The sequence below is a fragment of the Vicugna pacos genome, chromosome 16, assembly GCF_048564905.1.
Source record: "Vicugna pacos chromosome 16, VicPac4, whole genome shotgun sequence".
Classification (NCBI taxonomy): domain Eukaryota; kingdom Metazoa; phylum Chordata; class Mammalia; order Artiodactyla; family Camelidae; genus Vicugna; species Vicugna pacos.
In genome coordinates, this window is record NC_133002.1 from 61,801,601 (window position 1) to 61,820,183 (window position 18,583).

The window sequence follows — 18,583 nt, forward strand, 5'->3', positions numbered from 1 at the left end:
AATCCTCAGTCCTCACCGCCGAACTCAGGGAGGCCGAGCTCCAGACGCCAGGCTGGGAGCTTGGAGGCCAGAGTCTGTCCAGCAAAACACACCAGAGGGCTGCTCTGCTGCAGCTGACACCCCATCAGACCCGACCGGCCCCAAACCACTTGCAGATCACCACCTCAGCTTTCCGGGAGGGCGCACAGAAAGCCTGCCGGCTCCCAGCAAGGAGCCTGTGCCTGGTGGGGAGCCTCGGCCTTGACTTTCCTGGGGTGGAAATCAAGGTCTCAGGGGTTTCCTGGTGGGAAATCTACCAGCTAAGGGATAAAGGAAAATTACAACCCCATCGAACACCTCCAGCCCCAGGGGCTCTGAAAACCGAGGACTGAGGCTGCACAAAGGACTCTGGGGGCTCCTGCGGCCGCAGAGAAAATCTCAAAACCCGGGTGAGAATTAACAGCAGCTTCCAGGGGCGAGCCGCCGGATCTCCACAGGGGCTCGGTCTCCGCCGGTGACAGAGTGACACCGCAGAGGTGGCGTGCAGCTGGTGTCGGGTCGGGTTGGGGGTTAAAGGTCATCTGGATCCCGTGATGGAATTTTCTTCTCGTTTGGACAGCTAGGCAATAGCTAAAGTTTTCCATGAGCCTCTGCAAAGATGTCTGCTCTCATTTTTGAGAATTATAAAAAAGAGAGAGAGCCTGGCGGGGCAAATGATATCCTCAAACTTGACACTAAAATAATTTTTCTCAAAATCCTGTTACTTTCTGACCAGACCTGCCAGTGAAGAAATTCTGAAACTCTCCACGCTTCCTAAGGATGTGAAAGCTGGGCAGCAGGTCTCAGTGCTAACCGGACGACTGCCAGGTTCTCGACCGAAACGGGCACCCGCCCCCACCAGCATGCCTGCAGCCGGAGCAGTTCCAGCCCGGTCTCTGCTGGACCGCCGTGGGGCCGCCTGCTAGGACCTGCCCAGCCATCCGGGCGGTTCTGTGGCTCGAGGTCTGGCTTCACTAAAGACCTGGACTTGGGACATCACAGTTCTCCAAAGACCCCAGCTCCTCTGCTCTCAGGCGTCCTGCCATTTGCTCCGGGAGCTCGTGGTCAGACAGATACACTCTGCCCCCTACAGGTGTCCTGCTGTCACACCCCAGGGCCTCCGGAGCCCAGCCTGGCCCCTCGCTGGTTTTGCCTCCTTCCAGCTTCATCACAGTCTTTCCAGCACCTTCTGGGGTGAGCTGCAGAAGCAGGTGAGGGCATTTAGGTGCTACTCAAAGGGGACAAGACCTCCCATTTCCTGGGCGCCCACTACTACTCGGGCTGGGTCTGGGGGTCACCATGCCTGTGGGACGGACCCCCCCCCCGCCCCCCGCTGCCAGCAGCGGCTGTCCCATGCTGTGCAAGCCGACATTTGGGCAGCTGGCCGATGCTCTCCCAGCAGTGTGGTCGCGTGCGGCGTCCATATAGCCAGAGCACAGGGAGCCCCCCAGGAGGGCCTTGGTTCCCAAGTACAAGGGAAATGGGGAGACCTGAGTGCCAGGAAGAGCAGAGATGGGGGAGGAGCCGGCACACTGCAGGCCGGCTGCTGCTGCCTCGCCAGCAGGAACCGCCCGTCTGGTCCCTGTCCCACCTCCAGGGGACACACCTGGACCGGAGAGGCCCAGCTGCATGAGGAGCCACCCTAGACCAGGGGACGACAGGCCGGTGGCTCCAGGCGCCCATCTCCTGTGAACACGCGGCACCGTGGGGGACATGCTCCCTGCCCCTCCCACGACCCGCACACCACTCCTCGTGCATCTGGGGACCAAGGACGTCCAGGGGCCCTGGTGTTCTGGCTGTGTGGACGCCACACAAGAACACTCTGATAGGAAAACATCAGCCAACCGTCCGTTCTCATGGTGCCAGACAGCGGGGCCTCCATCCCACCGGCAAGGTGACCCCCAGACCCACCCGAGTCGGCCTCAGAGCTCCTGCTTTGGGAACTGTGGGATCCTAGCTCGGGTTTTAGGGTCTGCGGCAAGAAGGAAAAATCAGATTTCAGGGCTGAAGACAACATTTTAAAATCTGGCTTTAAATAAACGTGGAATAAAAAAAGAGAGAGTGTGGAGCCTCCAGCAGCCGAAATTAGAAGCAGCCAGCCAGGCAGGGAAGCCGTCTGCGCGCACGCGAGGCAGCACACAGCGTCTGGGACCCGCCAGCGGCACCGAGGAGCCGGGCTGCAGGTCCGGGTCGCCCGTCTCCTGCCGGGAAGGACCCACGAGGACGCATCCAGGCTCCTTCTCTGGAGCGTCCTCTGCGTTCAGGTGCCAGAGAAGACTCCTTCCTCTCCGCTCCCAAAATACCCCTCAGATCACTTTCAAGGCACTTTAAGTCATTTAAGAGGCAGAACAAGAAGAAAACAAAGACGCCATCTCAGGGGTAAAGGCAGGCGTTACGCTGACTGCGAGGCCAGTGTCTTTCCGCATCTTTCCCAGAAAGTCGAGTGACCACAAGCCCAGTGGGCCTGGCGGCCCCTGCGTGGGCTGCTCGCCTCTGGTCTCCTCCCCTGAAGCACTGTGTTCCTTTGATGATGGAGGGCAGGGAAATGGCTTTCTTAGCTTCCAATCTTGCTGCTCTCACAAGTGGGGTCTGCACGTTAGACGGCTGGGGGTGGGGTGGGTGGGATCCCCTGCCCTCTGCCACCGGCCTTCAGCGCCTCCCTCCCACCTCAACCCAAACTTGGCCCCTGATGACTGAGCCTGCCCTTCCCTGGCCGGCCTTGTCCAGCCCACGGGGCCCAAGCAGGCAGCCCTTCCAACCACCCGGGCCTCCTGCCTCACCTGGGCCCATGCAGGAGGCCCGGGCACAGGGGCCCCATCACCTGCCTGGGTCATTTAAATCTGCACTGTCAGTTACTTTGTTCTGACAGGCAAGTGGGTGACCGAGCTGGCAGACGCAGGATGACGCTGAGATGCGCCAAGAGGGGGAGAGACACCCGAGTGAAACTCGGAGACTCGTTCTCGCCCCTGCGCTCGCCCCCACGCCGCCTCCCACGGGCACCTGGAGTCACGCCGATGCGCTGGATTATGTAAGGGGACTGGTTGCCAGGGAACATCTCCCCGCCCAGCCTGGGGACAGGGCGGCACCTGCACCCTCAGTGGAAGCCCCTGTGGGCCGGCAGGGAGGCTCTGGGAACTCTAGGCTGCCCTGATGAGAGAGTGGAGGCTGGACCACAGCCATGAAGGGCCAGGAAGGGCCCGTGGGCGGCTGCCCACACTCCTCCGCCTCCTGGGGGAGGGCCCCTCCTCACCCAGGCCGGCTCCCACGGCTGCACCGCATATCTAGGGGTGCCCCGCTCCCAGGCAGGGCTCGGCTCAGATGCCCATCTCCCTCCGGGGGAGGAGAGGGCAGGTCACGGAGGTGCAGGGTGTAATCTGTCCTGCCTGCGGCCAATGTTTCAGTGAGAGAGAAGAAAGCCTCTGAACGTGCTCAGGTCAAAAGGGAGGGCAAATCTGAATCAGTCTGGGGAGGGCTGAGGGTCAGGGCCACATCTGGGGTGGCAGGAGAGCAGGTGTCAGCCGGGCCCGTGTCCCCCACACTGGCCTCATGCATGGAAGCATGTGGCAGGTGGCAGAGCTGGCCCGGGTGCTCCGTGGGGACAGGGCACTGCTCCACCAGTTGACCCCAGAGACTCCGGATTCCGAGGCCCAAACAGAGGCTTGTGCCAAGGTCATGGGGGCCCCGCCTTCCACAAGCTTTACGTTTTAGGACTGTCTGGATTTACACAGTTACTGCAGAGACAGCCCACACCCAGTTTCCCCTGCTGTCAACGCCTTACATCACTGTGATGCGTTTGCTACAATTAACAAACCAACGTGGACTCAACTAAAACCTGGACTTTATTAAGGTTTCCTTAGCTTTTGCCCAGTGTCTTTTTACTGCTCCAGGACCCGTCCCGGGTCCCACAGGACATCCAGTCATCACGTCCCCCTCAGCTCCTCTTGGCGGGGAGTGTCTCTCGGACTCCCCTGGTTTGCACGACAGTCTGCAGGAGCGCTGGGCAGGGTCTGCAGACCGCCCCTCTGCTGGGATGTGATGGGGTTCGGTGCCCTCCTCAGCGCGTCCACGCCACGCCCATCACTGTGGCTCACGCAGCTGAGGGGTGCAGTGTCTCCCCAGCCGCTGCTGTCTGCCCGTCACCAATGCGCACCCACGCCGGGGCTGGCAGTCTCCGGCAGGCCTCGCCCTGTAAAGGGCAGCTGCTCGCGGGCCTTTCCATGGGCACTTGGGTGCCCTCGGAAGGTCCCGTATAGCTGCTGACGGTGCCCATCTCTAAGGCACACTGAGGGCTCGCCACGTGCCGGGTCCGGTTCCCAGTGCTTCTCCTGCCATTCACGCCTCGCTCCTCCTCTGACGCCAGTGCGGGATGGGTACCCCTGTGCTGCAGGCGTCCGAGCCCCTGGCTGCCTGTGCTCCTCTGGTCCGTGCCCACGCCCCCAGCCACAGTCCCGGGCTAGATGCCAGGCCTCACCCGGTGGTAGGAGACGTGCCCTGCCTCCCCTGCTAGACAAAGCCGCAGTGTGCTGGAGGCCTCTGGGGTGACCTTCCCGTTGGCAGGACAGAGGCCTCCAGGAGTCCCGGACCTTCCAGCTTCAGACCCACCATGCATCCTTGCTGACGATACTGACAGTGTGAAGAATGTAGGCTGAGGACTGAAAAGACAAAACTCTGGACACAATGTGGACAGTTGTGCCCAGTGACCCTGCCTGGTCCCGTCGCCAGAGCACCTGGCGTGGGGGGAGGACGCAATAAAGGCCAGAGAGGATGGAGAGGTGAGACCCGCTCCGATGCCCGTCCTGACAACGCCCAGGCCTCCGCACTCTCTTGTGCTGGAACTTTCTGGTTACTGACTACAGGGGATTTAATCCAGGAAGGAGAAAAGGAAGGAGTTCTGACGGGGCGGATCCTTCTCTTAGAGAGACGGGGAGGCTGCCAGGATTGGGGGCGGGGGTAAGCAGCAGCTCCCTTGACAAGTGTGATATGAGCCACACATCGCCACCCCCTTAGGCCAAGTTCAGCAGAAACCGGGTTGGGCTGGTCAGAGAGAGATGGCGGTGAAACCCTTCAGAGTTCTGTGGTCCCCTCAGAAAGGGCCCCTTCTGTTTAGCAAAAATTCACAAGTCCTCGTGCCTGCCTTGCCAGCAGAACAGCTTGCCTGAAAAGCAGAGGCTGTCATCCTGTAATTAAATCTTGAGACCCCCCTCCCTACGTGACGCTGAGATGAAGCCACTTACATAACTCGACTAAAAATAAGCTGATGAAGAGATGCACTGAGTCTCCCTGCTTACAACCTTTCCCCCGGGGCCACCCGTGCTGGGGTCGGCTGACCTGGGGTCAGTGTCGGCAGCACCACGTGGTTGGATCCTTGCCTTGGACCCCAGCTCAGCACCCTCGTGGGCGAGGCCCCGTGGCCGGTGCACAGGGCAGCGGGCCCTCTGGTCACTGGTCAGAGCTGGGGTGCTGGAGATCGCCATGGCTACATGCCTCCCTGGTCGCTGAGACCGTGGAGATGAGACCGGCAGTCAGAGATGACGGGGAGCTCGCACCTGGCGGATTCCAGCCCGTCTGCTTTCTCAGTGACTCTGGATGAGCTGCTTATTTATAGACAGCCTCTCCCTGCCCCCCAAACGGTGCAGGAAGAACGGCCACGTCCGGGCGAAGGCAGTGGGCCTGGGGTGCTGGGGCCAACCGTCTGGGCCAGCACTGGTCCTCTTGCTCTTCCCTGCTTCATCGTGACAGTGGCTGCTCTTCCTGGTTGTGCAGAGGAGTGGGCCAGACCCCAAGCCTAGGCAGTGATTTCCCAGCTGCACTGACAGTCAACCTCCAGGCAAGTCACTCGACCCTCTGCTCACCCCAACAAACTGAGTCAAGGGGAGAAGGAATGAAGCATGGCTGGTAGAGGTGCTGGGACAGCAGACCCTCCTGACTCAGCGTCCAGCCCACTGCCTGGCCCTGGGCAGTTCTCGGGCCCGAGGTCCTCACCCGTGGGCCTCAGCCCCACCCAGACACTGCCGCCACCTAAGTAAGAGATCCAGACCTGGAGCTCAGACCTCCTCTCGCAGTCAAAGGGACACCTCAGCAGACTGGGGGCTGGGGGCGGCTGCAGGCCAGGCGCTGACCTTCTCACCGTGGTTCTCCGGCCCAGGTGCCAACCCCTCGCCAGTCCTGCTCTGTACCTCCATCAGCCTCGTGCGTTTCCCAGGGCGACGCGGCTCCATGCACTTACTTTCACAGCCGCAGGTGCTCTGTGCTGCTTGATGGCTTCCCTCCCAGCTGTTCACCTCCTGCCCGGCTGCCAGGTAGAGGCTGCAGAGCAATGAGCCCACCTGGTCGGCAAGCCAGCCCCTGGGTGGGCCTCCTGCCGCAGCTGCTACCAAATGTGAGCGTTCTGTTGGGCGTGTTGGTGCACAGAATCTTCTAGAGGGTGGGGCGGGGCTCAACCACGGAAGCCTTTCTGGAGGGACCCCTCTCCTCCCTCTGCCGTCTCTTAGCTGATGGGAGCAGGCAGCCCAGGGGAATTCTCCCTCGACTAGTTGCCCTCCCAGAGGGGTGAGACCCTGGTTGTTGCTGGCCAGCCTCCACCTGCCAGTCTCCAGGTCTCGGCCACTCCACTTCCCTTTGGGCGAGCAGCAGCTCTTCTGTAGCCCCCACCTAGCTCCACGTTGGCCTGTGGCCCCAGTCAGGTTAACAGACCTCAGTCCTAGGCCAGGAGGATGGAAGCGAGCGCTGCACTGGCCCTGAGGAAAGGGAGCGGGATGAGGAAGCAGAAGGCCTGCCTTCTGTCACGTGAGCCAGCAATGCCCTCACTGTAAGAGCCAGTTTGAGCTAGCTTTCTGTCACTTGCAACCAAAAGAATCCCAGAAATGACGGACACCGGGTTCTACCTTAAAAGACTGCAGGCAATAAAATGGAGGAGACCAGTGCTGGTAGCAGGGAGGAAATTAAACCAAAAAGGACACGTCTGTGAACGAAGGCTCCAGGTTAGGAGGGGGCACCAAGTGCTTCCTGAATATCGCTTCCCTTTTCTTTGCATCCTTGTGAAGCAGAGCGGTCCACGTGGGGCACCAACCCTGCGGAGGAAACCCTTGCCAGTCCCTGCTGTCTGCTGGGCCGACAGGCGTCTTGTGGGCCCATCTCTCTGAGCACTTGCACTTGAAAAGATGGCAGTCCAGGGATGGGGTGCTGGCAAGTGTCAGGTCCAGTTAAAGAGAAACGCTCGGATCTGGGGTTTTACAATGTAAAGCAAGTAATTCCTCTATGTTAGCATAATTTATTTAAGTATTTTTTTCAAGGGAATTGTACTGGGAACCCTGTGTGCCAACTTGATCAGCTTTCTCGGCAGAACCTCCCAGAAATCGCCTTCAGAACCCAAGCAGCTCCGACCCCTTGATCCACCGAGGAACGTTCCCCCTCCCCCCGGTTTTCCCACACAACAGGGTCCTTCCTGCCGCGCCCTCCCTTGGAATCCTCCCTCCCCAAGGAAACTCCCCCCAAGGAGGATCTTCTGCCACCAGGAGGATCCTCTCTGTCCCTGAGTTTCCGTCCCCACAGGATTCTCTCCCCACTCCCCACCCAAACCCTGCTTGATGGCTGCCCCCTCCAGAATCTTCCCCCAAATCCTCCCTCCCGAGTCCTCTTGAGTCCTCTTCCGCAACCCTCCTTCCCCAGGGCCCACCCCTCTCCAGCATTCTAGCCCCAAGCACTCACCTCAAGATGCACCCCTCCCAGGGTCCTCCCTCAGGGTCCACCCCTCTCCAGGGTCCTCCGTCCCCGGGGGTCCCCCCAAGGTCCTTACTCCCCCGAAGTCTAGCCTCCCTCCTGGGAAGGGTTGGCCGGGGTCGTGGTCGCCCAGCAGACCTACCTCTGAAAGTGCCGGGTCGTGGCCAGACCCCCGGGACAGCTCGCCGGCCTCTCACCGTCCTTCGCCAAGCAGGCGTCCGAGCGCCAGGGACCCTCCCTGCCCAGCGCGGGTCCCTGACCCGAGCCGCCCTCGGGGGAGAGGCGCCCAGCACCCGGCCGCCACGACTCGCCACTTTGCGGAGTGTCGCCCCCTCGCGCGTTCGCGGCCGGCGTCCTTCGTCCCCCGCCACCTTCTGCTCCTTTCTTCCTGCGCCACCCCGCCCCCGCCTCCCCGCCCCCAGCCCGGCTGTCGCCCGGGCCCCCAAGGCTGTTCCCAGGGCCCCAGCCCGCGTCGCGCCTCCGCCTCCTCCCCCAGGATCGACAGCGCCGCTGGCCAATCGTTGCTTGGCGCCGGCCCACAAGCCCTGCCCCCTCTTTCCCGCCCCCTTCCCCCGTCTCCGGAACCCACCAATGGGGAGGGCAGAGCGGGGGCGGGGCCTGCCGGTTGCCTAGCAGCAGCGGCTGGGCGGGGGCGGGCGGCCGGGGGCGGTGATCCGGGTGCGGCGGGGGCGGGCGCTCGGGGGGCGGGGCCTCGGAGGGGCGGGGCCTGGGCGGCTATAAAGGTGGACGCCGGTCAGACGCCGCGTTTCTGGTCCGGCTCCGTGCGCTGTCTGCTGGCTCGGTTCGCCGCACCCGCCGTCGTCGCCGCCGCCACCGCTGCTCACGTCCCCACTCCGGTCCGTGGTGCAGCCGGACCAGCACCATGTCGCTGTCTCGGTCGGAAGAGATGCACCGGCTCACAGAAAATGTCTACAAGGTGAGCCTCGCGCCCTTGCGCCCGCCCGGGAAGGTGGGGGTACTGGGCCTTCAGGGGTCTTCCTGGTGCGGCCGCGGGGACCCAGAGCCGGCGGGGCACAGGTTGGCCCGGGCGCCCACGCCCCGACAGCCCCGCGCTGCTCCCACGCGCCCCTCCACGGGCCTCTTCGTGCGCCCACCGCGCGCCCCGGGACCGGAGCCCTCGGACCTGAGTGGGGCGCGGGCGAGGGGCTGCGGGGGTCCGGGGGCTGCGGGGGTCCGGGGCCGTGGCTGCCTGTCTCTCTACGCCCCGTGGTGGCTCCGCCGGGCGCGGTTACGCAAGCCTTGGGCACTTTTTTCTAAATAGGCTTTTCCTTTCCACAACTCCTTCCCGGGTGTTAATGGACATGGCCGTGTGGGAGGTCGCGCGCGGGCAGGTTGGATGGGTGGACAGATAATCCGTCATCTTATGTAACCGCGGAGGGAGAAGACTAATTGTGTAGGAGGCTGGCGCGCCTGCCTCTGCTTCTGATGTGTGAGGAGTCTTCTCGCATCCCCCGGTGCGGAACGCCAGTGTGGGTCTGAGCGCGCGCAGTCCGTGGACCCCCTCGCCGCCCCCGCCCGGGCCGTTTTTGCGCCTTGTGTGCAGGTTGACAGGCACCCAGGTTTCTGTTCTCAGCATCCATTTTCTCTGCTTGGACCCCCACCCCCACCCCACAGACACAGACCCAGGCTCCCGGGGGCTCAGGGCTGTTCCCGGCGGCATTTCGTCGCGGGAGATTCATGCCCTGGGCGGTCCGCGCGGTCCTCTTACAAAACTGTGCTGTTTCAAAACTGTGTCTGAAGGTTGAGCCTTAGGCCGAGGTTGGGGAGTTTGTGTTGACGCGGCGGTGGCTGGTTCATGGCGGCCGAATGGGATTGCAGCGCGCTGGCGAGCAACAGTTCCTAATTGTGCGGACAACTACGGCTGTGCCTCCTGAGCCAGCCGCCTGCCAAGCCCTCTTGGCCGCCCGGGGGGAGGCCTCGGGGCGTGGGGAGGGCTTTAGCTTTCGGCCGGAGTCCGAGGCGGCTGGAGTCTCACGGCTGCTAATGAAGGTCTTAAAGTTGCAGCTAGGTCACCTGGAGGAATCCTGAAGGCGGTCGGGATCGACTCAGTCAGTTCTGAAGCCATGTTAGAGCGGCGGGTAAACAGCAGACGGAGCAGCACGTGAAGGGAGCAGCCTTCAGGGTTTTTGTGTTAGTACCGCGTAGAGTCGGCGGCATGCGCTTTTGGCGGTGTTGCTCTGTAAGAAATGCTGTCAAGGGAAGGAGGTTTATTGAATTATTAGTCATTAGTTTTGTTACGAGTTGCTCATTATTGCAGGGACTGGGAGAGAAGTGCCAGTGGTGGCAATTTTCTTTCCTGTTTTCCCTGTTTCTGCACTGAAACCATTAAACAGGAACTTTCTCGGCAAGAACTAGGAGGGGTTCGTGGCGTGGCTTTGCTCTGGGGAATCCCAGGATCACCCTTAATGGAAGTCTCCCAGCTGGGCAGTCGGATGCATGTAGTTGCAGCAAGGCAGCTTCTAGACCGAGGTGTGATTTGTTTGGAGGTCTGAAGTGAGGTCTGTCAGCAGGATGGTGGCAGAAAACTGTTAAGATTCGAGTGTTTGGGGACTTTCAGCAGACCAGAGGGTTTTGGGGGCGTATTCAACAGGCAGGACTGTGGTTTGTGCTCTGAGGGTCAGCTGACAAGTGAGCCTCCTATGGGAGGGCGTGGCAGAGACCCAGCATTTTTGGGTGGGACACGTTGGGAGGCAGGTGTCTGCAGAGCGGGCTGCAGGGCTCGGTGGGCAGGCGGGGTTTGCGGGCGGTGCGCCACCGCCCTGCGGCCTGACCGCCTAGGCTTCCAGTGCAGCGCTGTTGCTGCTTGTGGTTTGTCCCTGGGGAGCTCGTGGCCCCACCGCAGAGTCGGTGCAGCTCCGATGGCTTTGGCACGCCGGCCGGGCGGACATGGCCCACACGAGGCGCAGTCAGACCACGGGCCCAGGCGGGTCTGTCCGGGACGCTGCCGCCTCTGTGCCTGGGTTGGCAGCTTGTGGGAGAGTGGCTGGGAGTGGCCCTACTTGATGTCGCCCCCTGCTGCGGTTCTGCTGTTCGCTTTGGCCCCTCTGTCCACTCAGCTGCAGTTCCGCGTGGTGGTTGCCTTGGCAGAGAACGGCGTGACGGGGACGCTTGTCCTTGGCCTCCTTGGTTAAAAATGCGAGAATGAAATGCAGTTTTGACTCTCCTCCTTGGAAGACTCGCTAGTGCTAAACTTAATCTCTCTCCCTGTAGCCTGGCTCCCGTGGGAGCTGTGTCCTCGGGGAACTTCATGGAAGATGAAAGGCTGAGGCTCGAGAGGTCTGCTAACTCGCCCTCAGACCCTGGGCAGAGGGACAGGGACTGAAGCTCTCCGGGCTTTCCTGGGGCAGGCCTGGGGCTGGGCCCCTGGGGATGCGGGTGCGCGCAGCGGAGCTTGCAGCCCCAGCGGCCCTGAGCAGTTGCCCTGGGCAAGGGACAGAGGTGCGGGGTTTGCTGTGCTGCTTAGAATGAAGCTCAAACTGAGCCCTCTTGGGAGACATGCCAGGCACCCCCAGGTGCTGGGGCGGCCCTTTCTCAGCAGCTGACCTTGGCTCCCGGCTTCGGGGGATTGACTGTCAAGGTGGTGTTTTTTTTCGTGGTCCTTTATCCCAAGAGGAGCCCTGGTTTCAGGCAGCCTAATGACCTTGGAGGGTAGTGGTTCCAGAAACAGCACTGTGGGCCTCCATGTTGTCCTGAGGATTTGTTGGGAGGGGGACAGCTTGGGGACGAGGAAGCCCTACGAAGGCCTCGGGCGTGGTTGTTCACCGCGTTTTGTGTCTTGCTCCGCACAGCAGGGCTGGTTACCAGAGGCTGTCTGGTCATCCTCGCTCTGCGGCTGTTGTGGGGAAGCCGTCCTGGCCGTGCTGAAGCCGTCCCTTGAAGGTGGCTGTCGCCAGTGGGTTCTTGCAGCCAGCATTGGTTGGCTTTGTCTTGGCAGGTGTGAGGTGGGTCATCGGTGCTGGCAGGAAGGGCCCACCTGGACAGGTGAGAGCCCAATGCCAGCTGGGCAGTCACACCAGACAGTTGGCCACCATCAGAAGCCTGGCACCTGGACTGGCTCTGGCTCCCAGTCAGGGGTGGTGAAGTGGACTTTCTGATGGGCGCTTCCTTGGCAACAGAAGTGCCCGCTGGGGAGCAGAGCTGGTGCTCTGCGTGTGCATGTGGTATGTGCTTGTGTGTGTGGGAGCCTGTGTGCACACGTGTGCATGCAAATGCCTGCTTTGTGTGTTCAGGGGCGTGTGCACAAGGTAGTTTAGGGGCTCCTTGCCTTGTTGAGGTGGCATCTTCCTACGAGACAGTGGGCCCTGCTGTCCCCGAGTGGACTCGAGCCTCCGCTCCCTGGAGTGCCGCGTGGCACCATTGCGTCTCCCGTCCTCTCTGGAGTAGCCAGGGCAGCAGGGGTGGTTTTCTGTCACAATGACCTCTGAGTAGACTGGCTTCAGCAGCTGCTGGTGCCCAGGTCACGTCCCAGAGGTCGTGGGCTCCAAGGCACAGGGCTCTTGTTGCTGGCCTGTGTGCACGTGTGCTGACGGGTCTGAGGGAGTGACCTGGGGTCCGGCGGCTCTGCAGAGCTCCTCCCTGGGCCAGGAGTGTCTTGTCTGTACCACGGTCCCTGTGGATCTTGCCCTGAGAATATGTCCTTTGATGGGGGTGCATCTTGGCTTGTGGGACCGACTATGTGCATGCGAGGCTCCAGGTGGAGGCTCATGGGGCATCAGTGGGGAGGCCCGAGGGGTGCTGCAGGAGCTGTGTTCTAGTTGCTACCTTGCCTCAGAGTAAGGCTTGCTGAGGGCAGGCCTTGTCCAGCGGGCCTTCTCCCTAGCTCTCCGGCACAGGTGGTGCTGGGGGGCTACCCAGGTCGGGGCTTTTCAAGGGCAGTGGAGGACTGACCGCTGAGCAGAGGGCCACATCCCCTGCCGAGTACAGGGAGGTGGGCTGGCAGGGGGCTCGGGGCCTGGCTGGCAGTCCCCTCCAGTTTGCAGGTCTGGGGAGCCATGCTTGGGACCAGGAGGGTGGCAGGCAGGGCTGGCCTTGTCACTCGCCCATCCCCGCCAGGCTTGCATGGCCCTCGGCCCGGGCTGCCTGTGCTGTCCTCCGGAGGGCACACCTGAGCAGTGATCTGGTGGGGGTCCTTGGGTCATTGGCCGCTGGCTCCTGTTCTGTGTCCTTGGCCCACCCCACGTGGCCTTCCTGGGCACTTCCCCTTGGGCCTCAGATGGGGGAGGCTGTCCTTGTCACGATGCAGGCCTGTGTCCTCTGGACACTGCCTGGGTGCCTTGGGTGGGGCTGTCCGCACTGCGCTGCCATCTGCTGCCCACGGGCATGGACCACCCCGGCGCCTTCCTCCAGCACGCTCCCGGCCCCGATGTGTGCGCAGCTGGGAGATGGCGCGAGGCCCCAACTCTTAGGGGGCACAGGGTGCACAGGGGTGCACCCTGTCCCCCCAGGCGCCCAGGGGCTCCAGCCAGCAGGCCTGGGAGGAGGTTGGCTCCCAGGTATCTCTTAGTGGAGGAGATGCTGTCCCCACCTGTCCTGCTTCTGAGTAACCAGGTGTGGTGACTCGGGACCCATGTGGCCCCTGACTGTGGGGCCCCCCGCCTGGAACTGACTGGCCCATGGGTGTCAGTGCTTGGGGACAAGTGAGCCTGGTGTCTGCGTCTCTGTCTGACACTGCCATGGTCTGTTTTCTCAGCAGTGGCCCAGAGCCCTGTGGGTTTTGAGGGAGGTGGCAGGCTCGTGTCCCCACGCAGAGTTCCTTTTTCTCAGGGTTTGAAGGCAGGTCGAGGTGTTGGCTGGGAAGCACCTGGGCCTGCTGTGTCCTGGGCGCCTGGGGTGGCAGCTGGCGGTGCGCAGGTGGGGCCTGACGGGAGACCAAGTCCTGTGTCTGGGAAGGGAAAACCTTGGGAGCAGGCAGGGGGTCTGCACCTGCATGTGAGCATCCAGCGGGCGGCCTGAGGTGTCGGCAGGACCCTGAGGGTAGTCAGGGTCCCACGCTGGCCCCTCCCAGCTTTCGCTGCAGGAGCCGTCCTGTCTTGGAAATCTGTCTGGTCCTTGCTCCTGTGGGACGTCCGGCGAACCTCGCCTTTTCTGCCTCGGGCTCTGGTCGTGTGGAGCCTCGCTCCTGCAGTGAGCACAGGGCCCGGGGTGGTCCCGGGGCCCCGCAGGCTCCCCTTTTGGCTCCAGGGCCTGCTGGGGGCGTAGGGGCACCAGTCCCAACGTCCTGGGCTGTGAAGTGGGTGTCCCCAGGGGCCCTCCCGCAGACCCCCAGGGCCAGGTGTGTGAGGGGCACCCGTGCCCGGGGATCTGCGGACCCTGAGCTGTAAGGTGCCGGGAGAGGCCGTGCTCTGCGAGGAGGAGTCGGGGCCCCAGTCGGGAAAGAGCGTTTTACTCTCGCTTCGAGTAGTTACTTTTTAGGTACGAAAAGTCCTCTTGGAACTGTTTGGACAGGTTTTTAAAAGTCGTGTATCAAGTGCACGTGGAGTAAATCAGCAGGGTTTTCCTAGAACCTCTTTGGAGCTTCGTTTCAGTGCGGCCGTCAGGGTCAGGACGCCCTCTGGGCCCACCTTGGCCATCCAGGGGTTGGTAATGGGGGCTTCCTTCCAAGGCCTCAGACCCTCGTTTTGCTGTTTTTTGTTTTGTTTTGTTTCTATTTTTTGCTTTTTTTTTTTTTTGACAGCGGAGGTAATTAGGTTTGTGTTTATGTATTGTTTTTAATTGTTGGAGACATCGGGGATTGAACCCTGGGCCTCGGGCGTGCGAAGCATGCGCTCTACCGCTGAGCTACGCCCACCCCTTCTGCCATTTTTGTTGCTGGCGTTTTCTTGTTTCTTGATCAAAGGAGGGTTCCCAACAGCCGGGATCCCTGTTCTCCTTCGTCCCTAAGTGGTTTATGGGTGCAATGTCCCCACTTGCCCCGTCCAGCTGTGCCAGGGACAGTCACCTGGCAAGTCTGTGCTGGGTGGCGACACACATGATGGATCGTGAAACGTGCTGGGCTTTCGCAGGTGTCTGTGCCGTGAAAGAAGCCGACGTCTTGGCATTGGAATGGGGGTGGGAGCTTGGTGGGGGAGAGGGTGTGTCCTCAGCCCTGGGAGCTGGAATTCCGCCCAGAGGCTGTCAGAGCTGACCTGCTAAGGTGAGATGGCCTTGCTGCTTTGAGCGAGTGGGGCTTTTAGAAGAAGGGGTGCGGTGTGCCCGAGGTGGAGGGCCGGGGGCCCCTCTGCACTCGCTGCCCCTGCCCAGTGGACACCCTGGCAGAACGGGTCTGTTGTCCACACCTCCGTTTATTCTCACTTGCTCCCTCCCAGGGGAGATGGCGTCCTTTGCAGTCCAGGGACCGATGAAACTCAGGCCACGGCCCATCCGGCCCTTGGGAATCCAGGGTCTTGCCGGTCCCAGCTAGCAGGTGGTCCGGTGGAGGCGGCCCAGCCAGGGCAGGAGTTCTGCGTTCGGGCTTCTTGCCCCGGCGCTGCTGGGGAGGGACTGATGACGGTGCCTGGGCCCGGATGGTCTCATGCTCTCTCTGGTTGCGGCTCTGCGCTGAGGGGAGGGGGCACACTGGCCACGGCCACTTGGGCTTTGCTGTCTGCTGGTAATTGCGAGTTGTCGTGAGGAGCCTTTGATGGTTGCTCAGGCCCAGCGCCGTTCAAGGGTGGTGTGTGTCCGCATTTGTCCCTGACCCCGCTTTGCGAGGGGCCCTGGGTGTCCCAGCGGGTGGGGGAGCCTTCGGCGTGTGGGTGGCACGTCCCAGCCGTCAGGGTGCTCGGCTGAGCCCGGGCTGGAGCCAGGCCTGCCCTTCTGTCTTCCCATTTGAGAATCCCACGGGCCTCAGGCAGGGGTGTTTCGGTTCTGAGTCACCATTTTCTTACCCGTGGAGCCCTTCCTGGCCGTAGGGCATGTTGGGTGAGTGGTGACGGCGGTGGGCAGCTTTGAGGATGGGAAGTCCCTCAAGGGGCAGGAGGTCCGTGGCGAGGGCGGGGAGACCCATGCTGAGGCCTCCGTCATCGCTGTCTGACTTCCCGGGTGCCACGTGGCCCGCGGCCCGCCAGCGCGTCCTGCCTGGCGGTGGGCGGTGGGCGGAGGGCAGCCCCGGAGTCGCGGGCCGCGTCCCTGATGGCTCATGGCGTTTCTCGTCCCGCGGGGAGCCCGGCCTCCTGGAACTCGGTTGGAGCCTTCCTAGGGGCAAGGACGTGTCAGTGGCCTGGGAATGTTCTAACTGGTCAGGCAGTAACTAGAGCTGGTTGTGTTGTCGGCGGTGATACGAGCACTGAGGGCAGGGCCTGAGCGAGGCTGGTGGGGATCAGCCTGGGGGCGACCTCTGGGGCTGCCAGGTGGCTGGCGCGCCTTTGACCCTGTCTCGCAGGGGGCTGGGCTCCAGGTGTCAGCGGGGCAGGGCCTCTGCCTCTCCCGGGGCGTGTGCGGGCCTCCCCCCGCGTCCTCACTGGGTCGTCCTCCGCGTGTCTGTGCCGTGATCTCTTCTCAGAAGGGCACCAGTCCTGTGGGATTAGGGCCTACGCACGTGACCTCATTTTACCTTGGTCGTCTCTGTAAAGATCCTCTCCGCATAGTCGCCTCTGAGGTGCTGGAGTTAGGGACAGAGTCAGCCCCTGTCACCCGGCAGCCGAGGGGCAGCGGGCTGGGACGCCTGGGCCCGCAGAGACCTGTGTGTTTCCAGGCTGGTGAAGCGCTTCCCTGCTGCGCGGTCGGGGGTAGTGCTCTGTTACGGCACCCGCACCGGGAAGACCCCCAGGAGCGTGCCATGGTCTCCTCGTGAGAGTGACTGCGGGGAGCACAGGCTCCAGCCTAGTGCTGACCCAGACGGAAGGCATCTGGCGGGCAGGTGCCCTGGTGCGGGGCCGAGCAGTCGGGCCAGGTGTGGCCAGGCCCAGACACTGGCAGGCAGGTGTCTGGTGCTCATGGGGCCGTGCCCCACCGTAGTCGGGACGGCCAGACGTGCGTCTGGATAGGAAGGAAGTGGCCAGGCTGGTGGGGCCCGTTTGGATCCTGCCGTGTGGCTCCTGTTCTGGTGGGGTTTGTCCAGTTCCTGTGGGGCGGCTCTCCCCGTGGGACAGACCCCGCCTGGTGCTCACTGTCCCCCTCCAGCCTGAGCCCACTTTGGGGCTTGTTGTGCTCATCAGGAGGGGTCAGTTGGGCTTGGGGCACCTGAGAACCCAGGTCCCGAGAGAAGGCTGGGGTGCGGGGCAGGTGTCCAAGGCCCTAGGACTTGGTGGTGCTGCTTGGCCCCATGAGTGGATGGGGAACTTAGGGAGCTCGGCCGCTCCTTCCTCATCTCACGGAGCGGGAAAGGCCCTGCCCTCAGACCAGGACCTGGAGAGTTGGCCAGAATTTTGCCTTTTTCCTCAGGTCACCCATCCTGTGGTTTGGGGCCTCCCAGATCCCCTAGCACGGGACCTGCCCCTCGGCCCCTCCTCGTAGGAGGCCAGTGTGCTCCGGGTGTCACTCTGGGCACTGTGTCACAGTCACGAGTTGTCACTTTATTATAACATTGGCAGCTTCCCAGGAAGCTTACGGAGGCTGAGAACCACGGTTTTGCTGCAGGGCGGCTTCTTGGCCGTTACCACCCCCTCCTCACCCTTGGCTGGGCTGTGGGTCCAGCAGGAGCCCCCACTACAGTGTGAGGGCCACCGCAGCTGCCCTGCAGGTCTCTCCTCTGGCTCCCGGAAGGGCTGGCTGTGCTCCCCCGCAGCCCACCCCTCACTCGAGGGCGAGGGGCTGTCCCAGGGCAGCACGGGGCCTTGCTTGGTTCTGTTGCAAACGCTCTTTTGTGCACTCTCCACGGGAGGCTGCATCACTCTCGGACTCCCCATGCTCTGGGGGGCAGGCCCTTGTCCCATCTGGGGGCTATCGGGCTTAGAACGTGCATGTTTGGCGTGGGGGGCCCTTGTGGTTTGTGGGGTCTCATGGCCCCTGGGGGCGTCCTGTGCAGGGCATGGGGAGGGGAGCCTAGTGCTGTTGAGGTAAAATCCGTCTGTGTTGAGTGCTACTTGTCTGTCCCTATTCCTCTGGGGGCCTTTCCCGTGGCCCCCACGCACCTTCGCTCTTCCATCCTCACCTCACTGGCTGTTTATTCTGGAAACGTTTGTGTCCTCTCACTTTCTAAAGTGCAAACCCATTGTCATCTTCGTGAGTCCAGCTGAGAGAGAGCCAGCTGCAGATCTGCCTCCTCCAGGAAGCTCTCCCAGCACTAACAGAACTGCTGGAGTTGGTTTTCTTCCTTCCAGATGGTCCCCAAGACAGACGTCCAAGTTATCAGAGGGGTGCAGAGCCTTCTCCTCCCAAGCCCCGCCCGCTCACCGCCCACCACCAGGCGAGAGTCCTGTAGAGCAGCCGGAGAAGGCAGGCTTCCTGGCTCAGGACGGGGGTTCCTCTTGCAGTGTGAGCGGGCCCACTGCCCAGGGCCTCGGGTGTTGTGCTCCTGGGGGGGCAGCTGCAGCGGGTAGAAGGAGGCTCCTATGGAGGGCCGCTGTCGCCTTGCCCTGGCAGCTTCTGGGCGGTGACACTGTTGGACGCGGGTTGCTGGTCCCCAAGCTGGTGGCTGCTCCTCCTGCCGCAGAGGTGGGAGGTGGGGGCAGTCGGGCACCAGGCCCGTCCCTCTGGTGGCCAGGTACCCTGGCACCGGCCCTCACCCTTGTTCTGGCGTTGCCGGAACGTGGCTCCTGAGGGAGCTCAGGGCTGGCGGAGCTGCCAGGTGACACCTAGTCTTTTCTTGCTGGCCTCTGCAGCCCGAGGAGGGAGGGACGAGCTGGACCGTGAAGCCAGCCTGCAGTTGAAGCCAAGACTGGCTCCACCAGGGCCCAGCTGGCAGGCT

At 62.6% G+C, this 18,583-nt stretch overlaps 1 protein-coding gene across 4 annotated transcripts in view; it reads left to right on the plus strand.

Moving 5' to 3' along the window:
• The first annotated feature begins 8,508 nt into the window (after positions 1-8,508).
• The window catches only part of BAIAP2 (BAR/IMD domain containing adaptor protein 2), a 60,184-nt gene continuing 50,109 nt past the window's right edge, over positions 8,509-18,583 (plus strand). For all 4 annotated transcript variants that reach the window (XM_072939801.1, XM_072939802.1, XM_072939799.1 and 1 more), the window contains exon 1: positions 8,509-8,674. In XM_072939801.1, coding sequence (XP_072795902.1) covers positions 8,621-8,674 — 54 coding nt within the window. In that variant the 5' untranslated portion in view covers positions 8,509-8,620. The remainder of the gene's footprint in view (positions 8,675-18,583) is intronic.